This window comes from Patagioenas fasciata, chromosome 3 (genome assembly GCF_037038585.1).
Source record: "Patagioenas fasciata isolate bPatFas1 chromosome 3, bPatFas1.hap1, whole genome shotgun sequence".
Lineage (NCBI taxonomy): Eukaryota > Metazoa > Chordata > Aves > Columbiformes > Columbidae > Patagioenas > Patagioenas fasciata.
In genome coordinates, this window is record NC_092522.1 from 63,350,277 (window position 1) to 63,370,660 (window position 20,384).

The window sequence follows — 20,384 nt, forward strand, 5'->3', positions numbered from 1 at the left end:
TTCATCTGCCTTAGCTCTTTATCTTGAAAACTTCAGTCCAGTAGGTCTGCCCCTCTTCCAGCACTTCTACCTATATTCATGACTTCTGCTGGAAACAGTTGGAGCTGTTTGGAAAGACTACATGTGCAGACATTAGGAAGTAAAACGTATTATCTCACTGAAGAGCAAGAAAGATTAGGAACAAATGCTGCACTTTGAAGAGGTGAACAACGTTTATTCTCCACTCTGTTATACCATTTGAATAGTAAGTCATGGATAAAACATCTCACCTGTCCCCATTTCCATAGTCGACAGTAACATGAAATGCAGTTTCGCAAATCAAACCCTGAAACTTTAGAGGCAGCTGATGTCTTCAAGCAGGGTCTATTCAGAACCCATAGCTGGATAACAGAAATAAAATCCTCTCATCTCCAACTCCCTCGCTCCCTGTCACCCTGCATTTCAAAGCGCCATGGTTTCACCCGGGTAAGATACTGGACGACGGGCTTCCCGCGGGCGATCCCGCCTTCCGCCCGACGGGGCGGACAGCTCCCCGGTTTGCCGGGCAGTGCCTCTTGGGGCTGCGCTCCGCGCTTCCCCTCCGCGCAAGATCCTCCTCGGCGTCTCGGGGGTTGGGGCGAGAGCACAAGCGCTTGCAGGAGGAGAGGCGGGGCGGCTCCTCCCAGCACCAGGTATAAATCGGGACTGCGGAGCAAGCCGCGGGCTTGGTCTGCGCCTCACCCCCGGGTCCGGCTCCGCCCGCAGCCGCGGGGCGAGCAGCACCAGTGCCGCTGGACAGCGCCGGCGGCTGCACGGCAGCGCGGACCCGGCGCGCGGTTCCCGCCGGGAGTCCGCTCTGGCCCCCGCGGGCGCGGAGAGACGGCCGGACCGCGGCTCCGCGGCGGCGGCGACGCCCCGAGGACGCTACCGGGGGCGAGGGCAGGCTGCGGTCCTGATGGCAGTTGCTGCCCAGAGGCGCAGGATCTCGCCCTCCCTCCCCCCGGGAGCGGGCTTGTCCGAAGAGCTGAAAGGGAGCGGCGCGAGATTTTTTATCCCCCCCACCCTCCGCCACTGCACAGGCGGACAGCGCTTCCTCTGCATTTCTGAAAGGAGAAAACTCGGCAGAGAAAAAGAAGAAAGAAAGGCAGGAGGGAGAAAGTTGGTTGACTTCCAGGGAGGCGAAGCTTTCCAGTGGTTCCCATTGCACTTCGCACGGGACAACCCCGATCTGCCTGAAGCTGGAGGATGGAGGGAGAGCTGGCTCCCGAGCTCACAGCAGTGCCCCTCGGGGAGAATGGGAGCGCCCGGCTGGTGCCAGACACAGCCCTGCTGTCCCCAGCACGGGGCACGGCCATGTTCATCATCCGCTGTGTGATTCCTTCACTTTACCTGCTCATCATCACTGTGGGCTTGCTGGGCAACATCATCCTCATGAAGATCTTCATCTCCAACAGTGCCATGAGGAGTGTGCCAAACATCTTCATCTCCAGCCTGGCTGCCGGCGATCTGCTGTTGCTAGTGACCTGTGTGCCTGTGGATGCCTCACGGTATTTCTCCGAGGAGTGGCTCTTCGGGGAGGTGGGCTGCAAGCTCATCCCTGCTATCCAGCTCACTTCTGTTGGTGTCTCTGTCTTCACCCTCACTGCCCTCAGTGCCGACAGGTAGGAAGGCTGGGCTGCCCCGTCTCAGCTCTCTGCAGCTTGGGCTAAAGCTAGCCAGAGCTGGCATGAAAGGTGAAGCACCCCTCTGGTAAGGCATCCCTGGTTTGCAATTCCCTCATTCCAACTTATAAGGTGCTGCTTCTTCCCTCACTGACTGATAGCAAGTCTGGTTGGTACTAACTTAAGTTAAAGGGTTTCTGAAGATGGGTGCACCTGGGCCTCCAACTTCCAGGATACCAGATGCAAGAACTGTCTCCTGCACTTCTGAGATGGTTCTGTAACAGCTTATATATTGAAATCCTATTCATTAGAGGAAGATTTTAGACCCTAAATACAGTCTGTGACAAAACACAGTGATATGTCAATAGGCAGTGAGCAATTTAAACCAAGTCAAGCACAGAGGTATTTTTAATAGATTTGTTTCTTTCTGCTGAGGAACTGTGTGTGTGTGTGTGTGCGTGTGTGTGTGTGTGTGTGTGTGTTTGCGCCCTAGTAGAAGAGCAGGTTACTAGAGGTGACTGCCGGAACTTGTTCAGCCTCTGGTAATTTGAAGGCACCATACTCTTCTGCTGTAATTATCAATCTTAAACTTTTTGTTCTAGCGTTTTGGCTTCTTCTGAACTTATAGCAAAGAAAAAAAAAAGGAAGAAAATTACTCAAAACAAACTAGAAAGTAAGACTGCCATCTCTAGCACTTGTCAGATTAGGAAGAAACAAAGACCTGGACCCCAAACTTTTCCTTCCAGTTAACGTAAATAGATACTTAAGGGATTTATAGGACTGTGCTCCAGGCTCTGAAAGACAAAATCTGGCAGTGTAATTGGCAACCTTAAATTAAATGAAATTATCTTTCCTCCATTATCTAAAGATTTTTTTTTTTTTCCCCAGTGAGAAATGAAAATATTCAATTGCTTCTCCATAGGAAATACCCCATTTTCTTTTGTTTGGATTTTAAGTCAAACAAGTGCATTACATTGGTGCATGATGTAAAAGCTTGAGTTTAGTAATGTGTCTTCACCCTTACAATAATGTTTCTTTAAAACTTTAAATCCCTTTTTTTATAGAGTATTACTGTTTTTTGCCCCCCCCCCCCCCCCTTTTTTTTTTTAACCAGTTCAGTAAATCATTTGACTCCACCTGAGAATAGTCTTCAGTGGCCATCAATTTCAGTGGTGTTTGAATCAAGACCTAAACTAGTTGTGTGTAAACACTTTATAACATATGCAAATGGATTCTATTTTTGAAGACAAGCTTAAAAACCATACTTTAAAGCAAACTCCTGTAACCCCCTGGTTAGAAGTGAACACCTGTAACTCCCTGATTACCTCAGTTAAAGAGTATGTAAAAAACTGTCCTTGGAGGGCCAAGCAAACCTTGCAGTTTTATTTCTGCTCTATTTCGTGTGTTTAAAAGTATAATTACAGTATCTTATTTGAAAAGGGAAGAAGTTATTTGCAGAGGAGGTAGTACCTGTAGTGAAATAGAATGTGAGGGAATGCTGGTGATTTAATGTTTAAGGATTCATTTACTTTTTATATAGCTTTGGACCATCCATTGTTAGCTTTTTCCATATAATTTTATGTGCTTCTTTTAACTTCAGGAAAGATTAAAGAAGTAATAATGCTGAATCCATTTATATTGAATGCATTAGCTACAGATGGTGTGGTGTGACCATATAAACTCATAACAAATACATTCCCCTAGGATTTTTGAGTCCACAATATAGATGAATACCAGAGAAAGTTATATTAGAGGATTTAACAACTCTCTTTCTTTATCCTTTGTAGTTATGTTTTTAGTTACCAAGAACAAAAAACACTTTTTTTTTTTTCTATCAGAAGAGCAGTCACTGACTTCAGAGACCCGTGTCTTACCTCCTAGTGGCCAAGTCATCTCTGAGTGAACTTGGGTGGACTCTCAGTAGAGTATGGGTTGGACTCAGGTCTACGTTTTTGTATGACACTTGTGTTGAAATAAAGGGGAGGCACTGGTGTGTAGACATTTTTGTCACACTAATTCATAACCAGATCCTAACGTGTCATCTTTACTAGGTCAGCTAGAGGTAATTATGTCAGAAGATCAGGAGTGGTGGCAGCATCCTGCGTCTAAGAGGTGCTGAGGAGGTGAGGCTTGGCTTGGGACAGTGTTAACTCCAGATAGGCAAATCTCACATAGGATGTTAGCAGTTTGGAAGCAGTGATGTTGCTAAAAAGGCTCCATTATAATCTAGTATGTATTTTATCTTCTATACAATGTCTTCTCAGTGATTCCTTCTTTCACAGATAGTGCTGATAGAATATTTTAGTATATGATCATTAAAGCTTTTCTTGCTTTTTACTCCCTATTACTACAGAATGTATAGAACTCCAGACACTGATGACACTAAGGAATAAATCTACAAATATTTAGAGTCCTTTACAGTGTGCCTGTGTGAATTAGGATAAGGGAGGTTGTCATGGTTTCCGCAGTATAATGAGCACTTATTGTTTATGTGGAAATTCTGCATGGCAAATTACATATATATGGTACATTTAACAATAACTGCTACAGAAGCAATGAGCTCTGAGTGATTGTTACTTACAAACTGAAGCTACAGGGAAGAAAAAGTAGTATTCATTGCATATATTTATTTTCTAATTTACTTTGTTTTGTATGACTTATTGTCACAGAAGGTCAACTCAACATCACTAGTACTTTCAGTGTGACAAATATGCACCTTCTTTCAGAAGCTTCCTTATCTAGGTGTTTTTTGTTGTTGTCTTTTTTTTTTTTTTTTTTTGTAGGAGGGGAAAGGGGTGTTGTTTTTTTGTTTTTTGTTTGGTTGTTGTTTGTGGTTTTTTTTTTTTTTTTTCCTTTTTCCCAAACATGATATGCAACTTGTAACAGTACTTCTCAGACTTTCCTAGAAAATACTTGGAGATTGAAATTGGCAAAATGCAGCAGATCTGCCCAAGGTTGCCCATCAACATCCCAGGAACAGCAACTGGTCCCACCAAACAGCCCTTCACACCCTTGAGCTCCTGTGGGTCTTGCTACTGTGGGTGAGCAGTGGTGCCCTGCTGCAGCCCCACACATTTTGGGGCAGATAGGGGTGGGAGGTCAGCGGCACTGGTGGGGATGGTGTCAGCAGAGATGATGCAGTGGGGGCACTGGTTTTGCAGCGTGTTGTCATCGGGAGAGGGTGGGATCTCTATGTCTTCTGGGGTACAGAAGGCAGCACAAGAACAGTGCTGCTGAGCCAGATGTCTCCTCCCATTGCTGCATGGGACATATGCAGTGACAGAACCCCTGTCCCTCAAGGCCACCACTCCTCTTGCTGGGGGGCAAAAATATACAAAAAAGTTATAGGAAACTAAGGGGGCCACAGAGCAGAACACCCCCAATAGCACTCAGCACACACTGAAAGTGCCCACAGAGCTGATGCATCACAGCCAGTGGTGCACTTCCTAGAGGCGTAGTGGCACAAGGAATTAAAAATCGGTCCCCTGTTGAGCTTACTTCTCCAGAGGCTGTGGACTGCAGTTTTGGTCAGGGCTAACGGCTGTTGATTAGAAAGTCCCAGGACTTGCTGTGATCTTGGATAAGGAGGGTAAAAACAAAGAGGTTAGAGGAGAAGTGTAGCCAGAGGGACTACAGCATGGCACACATAAAGAAAAGGTGTGCCAGCGTGTCGTTACTGCAGAGAGGACAGCAACTAGGGATGAACCTGACTTGAACTGTGCCGGACTTGAACCATCTGTGAACTTCTTCACTGCTCCAGGGAACATTTTTTCAATTTACATTCATGGTGGGCCATGCATTTTACTCAGAATGCAACCTGGGTCCATGGGGCTCCTCACCTTCTCCTCAGGGTGAGAGATGTTGCTGCTTTGTGCCTGAGTAGGAATCCAGGGTAAGGAAGTGGAGTACAAGAACGGAAACATGTTTTCAAGATGCTTTTCAGAGCTAGGAGTCTGGATGACACATAAACCTCGGTGCAGAGAGGTGGCTGGAAAAGTTCGGGGGCCAGTGGATTAAGAAGGAGTGCTACGGTGTGCACCTCTGGCCATCACTGTGTTATTGTGTATGCTGATGAAAAGCAATTGTACCCATGAAGTGCCAAGAGACCTGGGGTGAATAGACTTTGAGGGAATAAATAGCAGCCCCGCAAAACAGCTCTAGATTTGTCCCACACGGTCTTTCCTTTTCTCTTTGACTGTCATTTATGCCTCATTTTTATGTGATCTGTAAAAATAGCATTAAATTTAGTTCTGCTACTTTTTCTAGATTGAATTTTCTTTTTAATGAAGAGTTTAAATGTGTTAGCTCAAATACAGTCATGCTGCACTCTAATGAAGACAGTGAAGCTGAACAGTGGAGCAACTCACCCTGCTGCAATTGAAATAAAATCTTCTTTGTGTTCTTCCCAAAAAGTGTGACAGAAAGACACCTTTGATCAGGCAAATACTTGATTAACCAGGTAACTGAGTTATTTTTCACTAGTGTTGTGACTCCTTTCCTGTATCTTAATAACAAAGGAGTTTGAAATGTAAATTAATTCTCAAATAACTAAATACAGTGCCTGACTCAGGTGCTTAAAATGTATCCTATAGATTTGCATAGCTAAACTATTTGTCTGTTTGTTTTATTTCTTTATTTATTTGCTTTCAGTTTGGAAGATTGCAGTCTGTATTTTTTAAAGTGTAAAAAAACTGAGAAACATTTTGTGCAATTTTAAATCTATGATGTGCTGACTTCTGACTAAAACTGGTAAGAAAACCCATTCTGGCTCAGTTTGCATGTCTACTATCTCTTACTTCTTGGGGGACTCAGGAGATGTTTTGAAGACATTCAGAAGTGTGAAAAGATGCCCTAGTAACTACTTTATGATTTTGCATTAATAAAATCACCCTCAATAAAGATTTCTTTTTACTCTTCAGAATTTATTTAAAGTTTCTTCTTTTGTTAAGTGCTGATCCAGGCTGAAATATAGTGATTGGAGGCCTCCAAAATCCTGATTTCTTATTACAGGGACCCTTACCAACAGAGGTATAAACTACCTATTTTATTTGGACGTGGTAGTCTTGTATTGGGAGATTAGAGAATTTAATGGAATGGTTATAGGTGTCCTGCCAATGCTGCCTGGCCTCCAGGCTGAAGAATAGGCTCTTGTGCTGTTTAGTTTGCTAATATACATGTAGCAGATGTTTTTGTCAGATTTGGCTCCTCAATGACTTGGAATTATCAAACTTAAATATAAATCTAATGGGGATACTGACATATATGCACTTTTCTGAATAACAGCCAGTGAAACCATTCACTATTACTCCTCTCAGGAAGAGAACTGAAGGTACTTTTAACTAGTGCAGTTATAAGTATATGGGCTTAGACAAGTAGATCTAAAAAGACAGAGTGCAGGCAGTGAGCTGGCATTGCAAGGGTTGTATGGGCTTGTAAGACATACAGTAGCTCATGTGAGGGGAATGGCAAGAGAAAGAAGTAGCAAGAGAATAAAAAATTAGAAGGAAAGAGAAATCTCTCCTCTGAAGCACTGGGTGGACAGGAAAGGTAATATATTTCATGCTAAAACAAAAAACAACACACACACAAAAAAACAAAACCAAAAAGAAACAAACAACCCTACCCAACCAACTGAAAAATAAAAAACAAACCAAACAAAAAACCTAACAACAACAGCAACAAATCCCAAACCACAACAACCAAAAAAACTACAGAAACAAACCAAAAACATTCTGGAAAACTTATGTTTTAGTTCTCTTCCAGGTGGAGAAATCATAATCCAAAAGACTTAATCAGACTTTTTTGTTGAAGCACTATTGATAGTTTTTGGCTCAACAGAGCATATTTCTATGGAGTAGAAAATTTTTTCCATTTAGAAAATCTTAGCATTTTCCCCCTGAGAAACAGACCACATACCATTGACATTCATTTTAGTTGTGCTTACATATGGTCTGCTAGTCTTCATTTCAAATACTGTTTATTAATATTCAGCTATCAGACCTCTGAGATGCTCATTCCTGGTAAATGCAATTCTTGCATAGAACAAAAACATTAGGACTAACTATAAAACCAAAAAATCTTCTTTAAATTGCGATAATTTATAAGAATAAAATAGAATAAATGTGAATCTCGAGCTGTGTGTGTGTTGTGAAAGAAGTTCCCACAGCAGTGAACATCAAATGATTCCACATTGTTCTCTGCTAGATAAATTGTTCTTGTCTTCATGATGCAGCTGGAGCTGAGTCAAAAGAGCTGCCTATACAAGGAAAAGGGGTTTGACCCCACCCAAAATCTCGTTCTACTTTAGTGGAGTGAACAACACCTGGACATGTTAGTAGTATTTTGAACAAATATTGACCATACAGTCATGTTTCCTATTTGGATATATTTTTATAATTTTGTATTGTTAGGCTAAACTCGGTCTTTTTATATTTGAAATCTTCATGTAATGACGCAATAAAATGAAAACGTATAAATGTTTTTAATAAATGACTCTGGTTTGCAGGAAACACAGTCCTATGACACAGCAACACCACTCAAAACAGAAGCTTTATGGTAAAGCCAATACCAACTCCTCCAGATCCAGAATTAAAATGCAATTTAAAGTAGTATGGATTTGCCCTGCCTGAATTAGGTCTCTGCTTGGCTTATGACACAGAATCACAGAATCACAGAATGTTAGGGATTGGAAAGGACCTTGAAAGATCATCTAGTCCAATCCCCCTGCCGGAGCAGGAACACCTAGATGAGGTTACACAGAAATGTGTCCAGGCGGGTTTTGAATTTGTTTTTGAAGGTCATCACAAGAAAGTACTCTAGAAAAAGAGGTAGTGCTGCAATGGAGGGACAGCTAAGGACCAATCATGGAGCAGCTTCTTTTGAAGTTAAGTATGTGGGAGGGGAGAAGCTTTGTGGATGCAGCAGAGGCAGGAATAGAGCTTTCCATTCTAATTGGGAGCTGAGCAATACTTTAATGAAGGCCTTTGAAAACAAAGGTGTGGAGAAGCAGGTAAGCTCTATTGGAGTTTAGAAGTCAGGAATATGTTATAACTCAGGAGGAAGAGGATATTATTTTTTTTCATCATTTTTTTTGAGTTGTGTAGAAGGACGAGATTGCTTCATAATGAAAACATGCTCTACAAACAAAACCAATATCTGCAGAATGGGCAAGTTTGTAATTGCGTCTGGTGGCAGAAACCACACCTCCAAAGAAAGGAAACTTATTATAAAAGTACTTCCTAATCTGGGGTGCCTTTGTTAGCAGTGATAATGATAGAGGATGTAGAAGACATAATTTACATGAAGGCTTTTAATTAAAACCAAATGCATATTTATAATTACTTCCTGAACTTCATGGCAACCTATAATTTTCTTTTTTTTTTTTTTTTTTATGTCAGTGAAGTAAAGGAAAAGATGGATTTTGCTTACTAATTTGACTAAATAATTTGCACCCTTACTCTGATGTACCAGTATTGTTTTATTGATAGAAAATATGCACTTTGTAATTTGAATGGTTGGTGGTACGTTTTAGCCTTACACTGGTTTTATACAAAGGAAGAGGCTGGGTGTTCATTTTGGGAACACTTCTGATTTCACTCAACTTACATTTGGTTTTATCTGTAACCTGTCTCTTTCTACTCTATATCTTTTCAAAGATATAAACAACATGACAGATTTTGTAAAGCACTTAGTGCCTTTTTCTTCCCATTGACAGTGCAGGGCTGAGTCCTAGGAAGAAGAATGCTATCTTGTAGTCAGCTAAGTAACAAGTAGAATTTTGATAGAACTAAATAAGACTTTTTTTGGGCTGAACCCAGCTGGTTTTTTGAAAAAGGACACTCTGCTCCAATGCCTTCCAACCTGGAATCAGTCATAGCTCAGGGGAAAGCATGCTGTTTGCTGAAACAGCAATATATGCCAAGGCACAAATATATGCCACATCTTCTGGTAATGTAAAGGCTTCTGAAAATGTCTCTCATTTAGATACTAACCAGATCGAATGCTGCTAAAACAATTAATTGTGACGTGGTCATTGTCTTGGGTTGTAAGGCTGTAGTCAAAACAGTTTGAAACAATGCAATGGGAAAAGAGAGGCTGAAAAAATATCTGTAGTACAAAACACGATTTTTATCCAAAGTCATTCCCCTTCTCCCCACAGAGTACCCAAGCCAGCTCTTCCCCCACAATGTAGTTTTAAAGAAATGAGTATGTGTAAGAACTTGACGTCACTTCAGTTGAATGAAATGGAATGAAATAGATGGTCTGTGTTTACGTAATGCAATCAAGGCAGACAGCAATAGGAAGCAAATTATAGAATAATAAGGACACAGTTTGTGCTGGGGAGCATTCATGCTTTGTGCAGAAGCTTCTGTCTTTCCTATGGCAGTTTAAAGGATTTCTTTACACCTTGGTGCCCAGGGACTTTCTCATTGTGTGTTAGAAGAAATGGTAAACATAAATTAACAGAGGTGGTTTACTGAGTTTTGTTTTTTACTCTGTGCTACAGGTGAAGACACAGTAAAAAACATCTCTCTGAATTCAGAGAGGATATGAACATAAATAGCCATTATTTTTAATTATTTAGTGATAAGACAATTTATCACCATCCTAAGAGAGTCCAAGACACATTTTGACTCAAATATTCTCTGAAGAAAAAGTTTGCTAGGGTACAGAGACAGTGCTGTGCTCCAGACATTTTCATGGCATGGCCCACTTTACTGTTGGTTGCCAGCAAACTCACAAGCTGCTGCATGAAGCTGTAGCTTTTATCTGTAGTTCTTCAAAGATCTGCTCAAGGTCTTGAGGGGTTATAAAGTACCTGTCAGGAGCTGTAAATCAGCCATAAAGGGTGTTTTGGATCTCAACTCCATTTCTCAGCATTCGCTTCAGCAACTGCATTATATTTAGCCATAACCTAACCCTTGGCATGTATTTAGCACCTGTTCATACCCATAAATATTTAGGTTTCTATATGCATGTATATGTATCTACATGCATGGATAAAGAGTTCTATCCCCAAGTAGAGATGTCTAAGTTACAGTTCTTCTCACTCTAAGCTCACTGTATCACTAACAGAGAAAAATAAGCACCTCAGAGAGGGTTTTAACACACCTAAAATCTGAATCACTCTTTCAAAGTACACGTCCACTGACTAGAAATATCTGAAGATGAATAAAGTTACATACATGGAATATGAATCTCTCCTGATTCCCTTCTTCCTGTTAAATTTTCTTCAGATATTAAAGAAAAATAATTTTTTCATTTCTCAAGCCTTCTTCAATTTCAGAAAAAAACCCCACCCATCCCAAATCAAATTGAAACTAGAAACAAAAAATTGAAGAAAACAAAAAGAACATCAGAAAAAACAACCTTCCAAATTACCACAGCTTAGACAAGTGGAAGGGTTTTGTTTAATGTTCAGTTTTTAATAAAAACATTAAAAGATAAGTTACCTACATAATGAAAAAAAGCTTTCAAAATATATTAAAAATTGACTCAAAACATTAAGATGTCCTTGAAATATTTTTCTCAAATCAGGTTTGGTTTTCAAAACTGACCTTTTATTATAGAAAATTTCACTTTCTGCAGCAATTTTTAAATTTTTTTAATGAAAGAAGCCTTGACCAGACTCTACTTCTGTCTATTTATTTTCCTTTGCTCTAGTATGGTATCTCCATTCTCTGCAGGTCTTCCTCTTTTCATTGTAATGGTTAGGAAATTATCAATTCCGCAAATGTTTATATGTAATCATATATTACGAGACAGTTTCCCAAAACACAGTAGAGAGCAGCAGCTCCCAACTATTGTTGTGGAAATGTTTATTTATAGTAAGAGTTTAATATTTCTGAACAGGTTGTTGGGAGTCGTTCCTGCCTGTCTTTATGAAGATACTTGTATTCCAGGTGTTACAGTTGGGACAGCATATCTGTGTGCAGAAAGGTGCTGGGCTGGAAAGGCAAGAGCCACCACTGCAGTGGTTGTTGCTGGTCTGACAAGAGGTGGTTAATGCTGATTATTGCCATGCGCTCCCAGGGGGCTGGTGGAGCCCGAGAGTGGGAAAGCCATAGTGGTGGGCACGAGGGGATCCTGGGCTGTGGGAGCTGAGGAAAGAAACTAGTGTGCATGTGCTGGTGTGAAAGTGAGGTGCAAGTATGGAGGTAGGATGTGCATTTGTGGATTTGCTGGGAAGACTTGGGGAAGGAAAGAGCGGAATCATGGCTGCTTCTGCCCTTTCACGAGGATGGCACATCATGGGCACCTGCAGCCACCAGTTGTATCCAGGACTCCTTTTGCCACTTCTGGTGGATATATATCTGCAGGTGAAGCTGAAGATTTAGAGAATGCAAAATTAAGAGTGATTACAAATCCATTGACATGTCAAATAAGAACAAAATATGACATTATTTTAATCAAAGCTAGAAGTAGCCTCATGAATCACATGTTGAATTTGAAAAGATACCTGTTAATTTGCATCTGATTTTTTTTAATCAATTTTAGGTACAAAGCAATTGTAAATCCCATGGATATCCAGACCTCCAGTGCAGTGCTATGGACCTACGTTAAAGCCATTGCCATCTGGGTAGTCTCCATGCTCCTAGCAGTTCCTGAAGTGGTGTTCTCTGAACTGGCCCACATCAATGACACAAATAATGCTACTTTCACAGCATGCATACCATACCCCATGACAGATGATATGCACCCGAAGATCCATTCTGTGCTGATTTTTCTTGTGTATTTCCTTATTCCTCTTGCCATTATTAGTATCTACTACTATCATATTGCAAAGAGTTTAATAAAAAGTGCTCACAACATCCCTGGAGAATACAGCGAGCATTCCAAAAAGCAGGTAAGCAATTTGCTTTTTACATCCCAATGAAAGATTTGTGTGCTGTATACACTCATAAATGAAAGTCCAGGAACTATAACATCCAAATTGTTGGATTTTGCAGAGGATTATTTACGTTTCTATACGCATGAACTAAGCCAAGGATTATCTGTAAAATCTTCTTGTTTTTACAATTACTCAGTATTAAGCCCAGTAGGTAAATGATGAGAAGCAAGAAAAAATATAAATTCAATGTCATCACTTCATACTCCCAACAAGAAATAGAATTGGCATATGAGTTTGTAAGAGTTGTTAGTGTAACCATTATTTGTATTCTTACTGAGGAACAATGTTTTTGTAGCTACTGCTGCTGGCTTCACCTATTTCCATAGGCAGCCATTTTGGGAAGAAATCTTACATGGACTTTTTTTTTTTTCCTTTTTTTTCCTCTCCTCGTTTTATTTGTGCTTGGAAATTAAAAAGCTGACATAGGTAGGGAAAATTTTCTTAGGGGGATCTAAGGTTCTTCTTTACAGAGTGCTGTAAATATGAACACAGAGCATGAACTGGTTATTTTTTGACTTTCTCAGTAGTTCTTTCTTGGATACAATCCTGAACTCACACTTTTCTAATACCCTTTCTATTATAGATGCTATAAAACTTTAGGTATAGGCTGGACAAAGTCAGCTTCTCAGCAAGGCTCAGGAAGCAATAAGATTGCAAAAGGCTGTTCCTTAGCAGGAACATTTCTGTACACTAACAATAGCTTTTGCAGCGAAAGTGCCTCAGCCACTTTACAAAAGTGTTGTTATTGACAGAGAAAAATACTGATGCCCATTAAAACAGTTTGGAAGGGTTTTCTCTGCTAATATTTTAGAAAATACCTTTACACTCACTGAAATATCTTCGTATATATAACATGTATGTAGTCTTTTAAAAAGAAAGACCACATTCCCTCATGTCATTTGCTCAGCATTTCATTTCTATTCTAGCCTGTTTCTTGTCAAAAATGCGGACATATTAGCCCTGCATGTATTATTTTATTTTGCTGTGAAATATAGAGAGCCTTTTGGCTGAACCTTCAGGATGGAAAAAGCATTTAATTTATATCGCATTTCTAAACCCACATGTTATTTTCAAAGTAAGAACATATTTTTTCATTCTGCCTAAGTAGAATGATAATCTATGAGGCTCAGAAGAATAGAAAATTCCAGTGTACTTACATATGTCCCAGCAAGAGAATGTAAATTCACACTATTGATATAAATTCATGTTTCTTTAGGCCTTAGCACAGAAGTGTAATATTCACCCTAAAACTCTGTACCTTTTAGTCTGCCTTTGCAATCTCTCCCAGTACAAATCCTACCAAATTGGAATGGTAGAGTTTCCCCATCTTTTGTGAATTCCCCACCGGTTTTGGTTTAGGTGAAACCAGGAAAACTGCTTTAGATTTGTTTCACAGATTTTGAGACCCTGTTAGAATAAATACCCTTGAATTTTTCACGTTAAAACTGATAGAAAATTGAGCAAAGCCAGAAAACTTTCCTGCCTCTGCAAAACTTTGGTACCTGATGTGTGTAATAAATCTTTTGGGAGGAATATGTAGGAATTTTCTGCCTCTCTTTGGTACCTTCTACCTGGGCAGCTGCCCTCCCTCTCTCAGTTTGGAACCACTGTGTAGGCTCCTTTCCTGTCAACTTTTCCACGACTCTCAGTGTCTACATTGTAATCCAATTATACTTCAGCACTGCAATTAAGGTACCTTGCTTTCATGTCACTATTGAAGATTAACTGAACCTTTCACCTTATCCTGGAATTAAGAAGCTTCGGACTGTGCAATGCAGTTTTGGTGGTTTGCCTAGGACAGAGGTGCAAGCTGAGGCTTTTCAGGCAAAACAATGGAATGTAAATATCATTGTATAGCTAACACCCTAGCATATCCCTCCATTTCACTAACAATGTCTCTACATTTCAAAGCCAATGGTTTCTAAATAGCTTTCTAATGAAAGCTAACTTCAAGCCAAGCACTGAGATCTCATCAGAAAAGGTTATGTTTCATGTTATAGTTTGGTTCCTACTTTCAGGCTAAAAGCCAATGGTTGCTTGGGTCATGAATCGCTCTTGCTGTGTATATCATATAGAAAGAGCAACCTTCTGTGACTGCAAACAGTTAGGGTCTGTCACTGAAAGTAAACTGAAAGTGGAAAGTAAATGAGATAGAAAAAGTAATTCAGCCACTGAAGGAAGTCTTTTTACTGCCCTTACTTATGGTAGTTGTTAAAGTGAATATAAAGTATAAATGTTTTAATTAAGCCTGTTACATGGAATAATTCTATTTGCTATTGTTCATTTGGGTTCTCTTTTTCTTTTTAGATGGAAACTCGGAAACGTCTGGCAAAAATAGTTCTAGTTTTTGTTGCCTTCTTTGCTGTCTGCTGGTTTCCTAACCATGTACTGTACATGTACCGTTCTTTTAATTACAATGAGATTGATCCATCAACAGGACATATGGTTGCTACCTTAGTGGCCCGAGTGCTAAGTTTCTGCAACTCCTGTGTCAACCCATTTGCACTGTATTTTCTCAGTGAGAGTTTTAGAAGATATTTCAACAACCAGCTTCGTTGCAGGAGGAAAGCTCAGCAGGAGAGATCTGCCAGCTACTTGCGCAACTCTTCTGCCATTCAAATGACTTCCCTGAAAAGCAATACCAGGAACACCGTGACTAGCACGACACAACTGAATGGGCACAACTTGAAACAAGAAATGTCATTATAATTTAATAGGTGTGATTTTTGACTGTGGAACAAATTTGAACTTTTTCTTTGCAGTTTGTACCTCACTTTTGGCTCTCATATGCTTAGACCATCTGAGTCCTCAGCACAGAGGATCTGTTAAAGACTAGCCAATCTGAGGTTATTTTACACCTAGCATTTTAGATAGAAGTGAAGAGTATGGTTTATTGAGAAAAAAAAACCTGATTGGGTTCATATTGTACTTTAAAGGATGTGCTAATATATGTTTAACATATAAGAAAAGAAAATAGTGAATATTAGTGTAGCTGGTCTAACTTTGCTTTAAAAAGTACAGATTTTCTGATATGAAAAATATGTATTTTTATCTGAATATTGATCCAGACTCATGTCTTACTCTAATAGATTTTGCATGTTTTTAACTGTGCTGTGTGTAAAGCATCGTTCATTAAGACTGGTAGGCATTTTTTGGACCAATTAAGGAGCCATTGCAATGCATAGGTTCTAGTTTCAGATTAAAAAAAAAATCAAGTATCCAGTGCCAGATCTTTGTCTCATTTAAATCTGGCTTGCTTTTTCACTTTGGTAGACATACAGACATTCTCAGAATTTACTTTTTGGGGTTCTGTTTGCTGTTGGGATCAGAAGTTTATCTGCTAAAATTGTATTCCTTTCTTGATTATTGTGTCAAAAGAAAAGTGTTGTGCAACGCGTAGGTTTTCTAGAACTCAGAGTCTGAAAACTCATTTTTCTGACTCGTTAAGTCTGCAACATCGTTGGTTTAGAGTGTTTACATGCTTTATATTTGCTACAACTTGCTGATATCAGTACACAGCTAAGAAGGACACTAAGAGTAATGTGATAGCTGAACACTAAAAGAGGTAAAGTTCTGAGTGGCTTTTTCAAAGTGGATCTGCAGAAAGGCTTCTCACAGCTCTGAGCAGTCTCAGAGTGCAGGACCCAGATGACTAGCAGACAAAACCAAACTGAAGGCTGCTCTGCAGGAACGCATTTAACATACTCTGATCACTAATGATCATCCAACCCAACCCAGGGGACCAGACAATCTCCAGTCTGAAACAATCCCCAGGTAATGAAATGTGGGGAGCTGGCATTGATTGCTCAGCACCAGCTGTTTGCTGCCTAGATCTACTCCTCTTGCACACACAGTTTACAAAACCTAAGTACAATTGAAAATCTCAGCTTTAAAAGACTTATTTTTTCTTTTTTTTCCCCCCTGCAGGTCCTGGTGCATAAATAGTCAATGCACTTCTGAAAATCCTAACTAGGTTGCCTAAAAGAAGGATTTTCAAATATTTTTTGTGAGCCATTCCAGTTCCATGGAGAGTGAACAGATCTTTGTCAGTATTCACAGGAGGACATTTTCAAGGTACATGGTCAGTGCAGATCTGGGACTAAACCTGCAGAGAATGGTGGGTGAAACTGTAGTTACCAATTACAATCCTGTCGAGAATAAATTTGCCAGGATGGCTGCTCTCTCTTTTCATTCACATTCCTCTCTTGGGGATACCTTATACAAGGCTTGCAAAGGAGCCCTTCAGACCACAAGAAAACAAGCAATTAGGCTTTTAAACACCTCTTTTTTGACTCCTTTTTTTCTTTTAACTCTTTTTCTTTTTCAAATCAGCCCACATGTTAACACAGCTAGTCAAACAGGCATAATGACTCAAGCTTGTTGCTGCAAAAACTCATGTAAGGCTACCCACAGGAAAATTTCTAATCTGTTTCAGGACTGCACCAGCTCTTGCTGAAAGAGCTGATGGGGTAGGAGCTGATTTCTCTCTTATACAGCTGTGTGTTGTCAGACTAATAACTGTTCCCCAAGCCAGGTGAGAGGTTAGTTGGGGCAGGGTCTGTTCTGGGTCTGAGCTCCAAAGAGGAGATTCTCACAATGTCCTTAGGAGGAAGGGCAGTACTGGCTGCCAATGGCGTCTTGTGGAAGTAGTTTTTTTATGGCCAGTTCATGAGCCAAATGTAATTTTAAATAGATTTTTCTTTTAAATTGGGTGGAACTGCTCCAGCACAGATGTGTCTCTATCACAACAGTGTAACCTGTACTTCTGCAGTGACTTCTCCAAGGTGAACAGTAGAAAGTACACTAGCAATTTAGATTGGATTTCAAAATTAGTTGCAAGTCTTACAATTTCAAAAGCTCAAATGCTAATACAGTGTAGCAGCTTATAGTTGCTTTTGTCCTTATTAATGCACTTGCTGTTAATTTAGTTCCAGTTGTAATTCTGTGGAACCAGCTGAAGTTCAAAATTTCTTCCCCAATTCACATATCTTCAAGGCTAGCTGTCCGCCTACTTCAACTTTATAGCAGCAAGAAGATATATTGATGTAATCTGTATGTTATTTTAGCTGATTACCTGAAAAAAATCCCCAGCTGTTAGCACTCAACAGAGAAACTAACAGATTGAAGATCTGCATGTCAAATCAGCATGGTCCAGCTGGTGGAACCTATAATATGTAACGTAGTTAAAGCTGTGTGCAGAGTTCAGATGACAAAATTTATGAAGTTCAGAATGGACCAGCTCCATACTGTTTGCCCTAGCTGACTTCAAAGGCCCTGTGGCTTCAGTGGCTCCTTGGAAGTCTTCATATGAAGGAGCAGATTGACATGGTCTTGTAAATCTACCTGTAATAGTTTAGGAAGTTGTCATCTATAACTGCCTAGCACTGCCTCATTCTCATTTTGCTCCATTATCTCTTTCCGTGCCTTAATTCTGCATGAGCCCACATGTTCTCAGAACCCCTCTTTAACTTTATTACACTAATTCTTCCAGAATGCCAGTCAGAGTTTTGGATTCCTCTGCTCTGATCAGTATCGAATAATTTTTACTCATGGATATTTTACACCCACAAAACACAAAAGCTTAAAGCCTTCCTTTCTCAATTCTCAATAGTGATCGTTGACTGCGATCAGGTTTCACTTTTATTTCTGCGTTTTTTGTTTTTTTTTTTTTCTGGTTCCCTGACTCATTTTGTTTGGCAATTTCTCTACACATCATAACATTTCATAGAACTTCTAAATCCATTGTGGTTTTTTACTTCTTGAAAGCATTTGTCTGATGTGGATATTACCAGATGACACAGGTAACCTACCAGAAAAATAATAATCTAATTTATAGTAGATTTGATGCTTGTGTTTGATTTATACTCTTGACTCAGTGTCTTAAATTGCTATGTGTGGTATGGACAGCTTAAATTTGCCTTCTGGAGAACTGCAAGCTATAGCCTGTTATTTTTTTGTTGTGTGTGGAAGGTATTCCCAGATAGAGCATAACAACTTCTTGTCAGGAAATCAGCACAATCTTGGTTCTTTATTTCCCAGGCCTAATATTCAAAGCCTGTTTTGAGTAAGTAGGCTACATTTTATATGCCTTCTCTCAAATTCTTGTGGTGTGGTGTGGGGGAATTAGTTAATCTGTTTGGAGCTTTACTAAGCATATTGCTAGCCCAGTCTGTACATTTTGGAAGTGTCTGTTACTGTGCTTTTATACACATTGTATATCTGGATGTATGATGCTATTTCCAGACAACACTGCTTACTAACAATTAAAAAGATGATTGTAGAACACATTATATGAAGTATTTTCTTCTAACTCTTTAGTCAAAGAAACCAAAGGAGATCAATAGAACTTTTCATGTACTACCTTGAAGTCTATGCTAAAATGATTGTTAAAATGCCACTTGATTTTTGTTGTTGTTGTGAAACTTTCTCATTTCAGAAACATCAGTTCTTTTCTGTCTTCCTCTCCTAAATTTTGAGTTGCTTTCTTTCAATCATATTTTTGCAACAATTGAGAAAACTACCATGTCTTCTCACGGTATTTAAAAATGAGAGAAGAGATAATTACTTCCTCTGTGTAAAACTTTTTTTTTTCCAGACTAGAACTAGCACAAAATAAGTCTGGTAGCATCTTATCACCGTATCCTGCCTGTAATAGAAACATTACAAAGCTGAATCTTGGAGTGTCAATATGGCTGAATTCTCAATGTGCTTGGGGTACCTCATTTAGTTTCACACAGTGCTATTTGTCTTCAACAAAGCCACTTTTGTTACAGTACAGAACAATGTCTTTACTTTTCACAACACACCTTCCCCATAGGTATTTTTCTTAACAGTCAAAACAGATTCAAAGAAATATAAGGACAGAATGAGTCAATTTGAGAGTAGAAGATAAAAATGCTTTCTCATAATTTAAACAGATTCATATTAAATTGAAGATTTGCAGTGTTGATTTCCAGTATAATTTCTTTCTTCACTTATTTCTAAAATAAAACTCTGTCACCCAATAGTCAGCCTTTCAATGAAATCACAACTTGACCTTATAAAATCACTGAATGCCTTTGAAAATCCACCTGCATGTTTGTAGTACTTGTAACAATATCACAGGGCTTTACAAGGATGCTTGGTGTTACGTACTGCTGGCTTCTTCCTTTTTTCTGGTACGATGATGAGTCTGCTCATCCTCCTGCCTGTGTAAGGCTAGTGGGACCCCATCCGCTGTGACAGAAAGGGGTATGGGAAGAGGAAGAATGAGAACAAGGATAGATGAAGAGGTATGTCTTCAAATGATCTTTGCTGGCTCAAAGATTGCTAATGTGACTGCAGTTTGGCAAACAGTTTAAAACATAGAAGTTTTAATCCCTTGATATCTGGATGAGAAAGACATCTGAAAATGTACATGCTGGAGCTCAAGCATTTTAGCTTCCCGAATAAGTTTTATATTTCAAGCTGTGGAAATAAACAGCAAAGGCAGAACAAAGTACAATTCTCAAATACATTCAGACACTTTTGGGACTAGTCCTGGTCCAGTGGAGAGAAGAGGGAAGGCTGACTGAAGAACTTGACTCCATGCCTTATATTACTGCATATTTTGCAACCACTAAACTGTCAGGTCAGCATCAAAAGTATATTGCTTAGTCACATCTGCTCTTGATTACTTATTTTATTTAGACAACTGTCTAACTTGGTTTTGAAAAGTTGCCTTGACTTCTGATCGTTTCTGACTTACTTCTGATTCTCAATATTACTGCTATTTTTGTGACTAGCAATAATGTGAAATAATCGTGTTTGCTTTCAAAAAACATCCACTGATGAATTTTATGATACAAGTCAACAGGAAAATGGCAATATACTGG

At 39.7% G+C, this 20,384-nt stretch overlaps 1 protein-coding gene across 3 annotated transcripts; it reads left to right on the plus strand.

The window, feature by feature from the left end:
* Positions 1-841: 841 nt before the first annotated feature.
* Positions 842-18,818, plus strand: NMBR (neuromedin B receptor). Of its 3 annotated transcripts, XR_011738367.1 has the most exons (4): positions 842-1,640; positions 12,138-12,486; positions 14,839-16,305; positions 16,459-18,818. XR_011738367.1 is itself a non-coding variant. In XM_065834578.2 (3 exons), the coding sequence occupies exons 1-3, from the start codon at positions 1,225-1,227 to the stop codon at positions 15,238-15,240; spliced, it is 1,167 nt and encodes a 388-aa protein (XP_065690650.1). In that variant the 5' UTR covers positions 842-1,224; the 3' UTR covers positions 15,241-18,818. The 3 variants fall into 3 exon arrangements, 2 of the variants coding, with proteins under 2 accessions (XP_065690650.1, XP_071662579.1); XM_065834578.2 differs by having other exon boundaries at positions 14,839-18,818; XM_071806478.1 differs by lacking the exon at positions 842-1,640 and adding an exon at positions 1,648-6,099 and having other exon boundaries at positions 14,839-18,818.
* Positions 18,819-20,384: the final 1,566 nt, after the last annotated feature.

Excerpts from the sequence above, each read along its gene's own strand:
- NMBR (XM_065834578.2), top strand. The coding sequence starts at position 1,225 with ATGGAGGGAGAGCTGGCTCCCGAGCTCACAGCAGTGCCCCTCGGGGAG. Across the intron at positions 1,641-12,137 it reads ACTGCCCTCAGTGCCGACAG|GTACAAAGCAATTGTAAATC; the intron begins GTAGGAAGGCTG and ends AATCAATTTTAG. Across the intron at positions 12,487-14,838 it reads GCGAGCATTCCAAAAAGCAG|ATGGAAACTCGGAAACGTCT; the intron begins GTAAGCAATTTG and ends TTTTCTTTTTAG.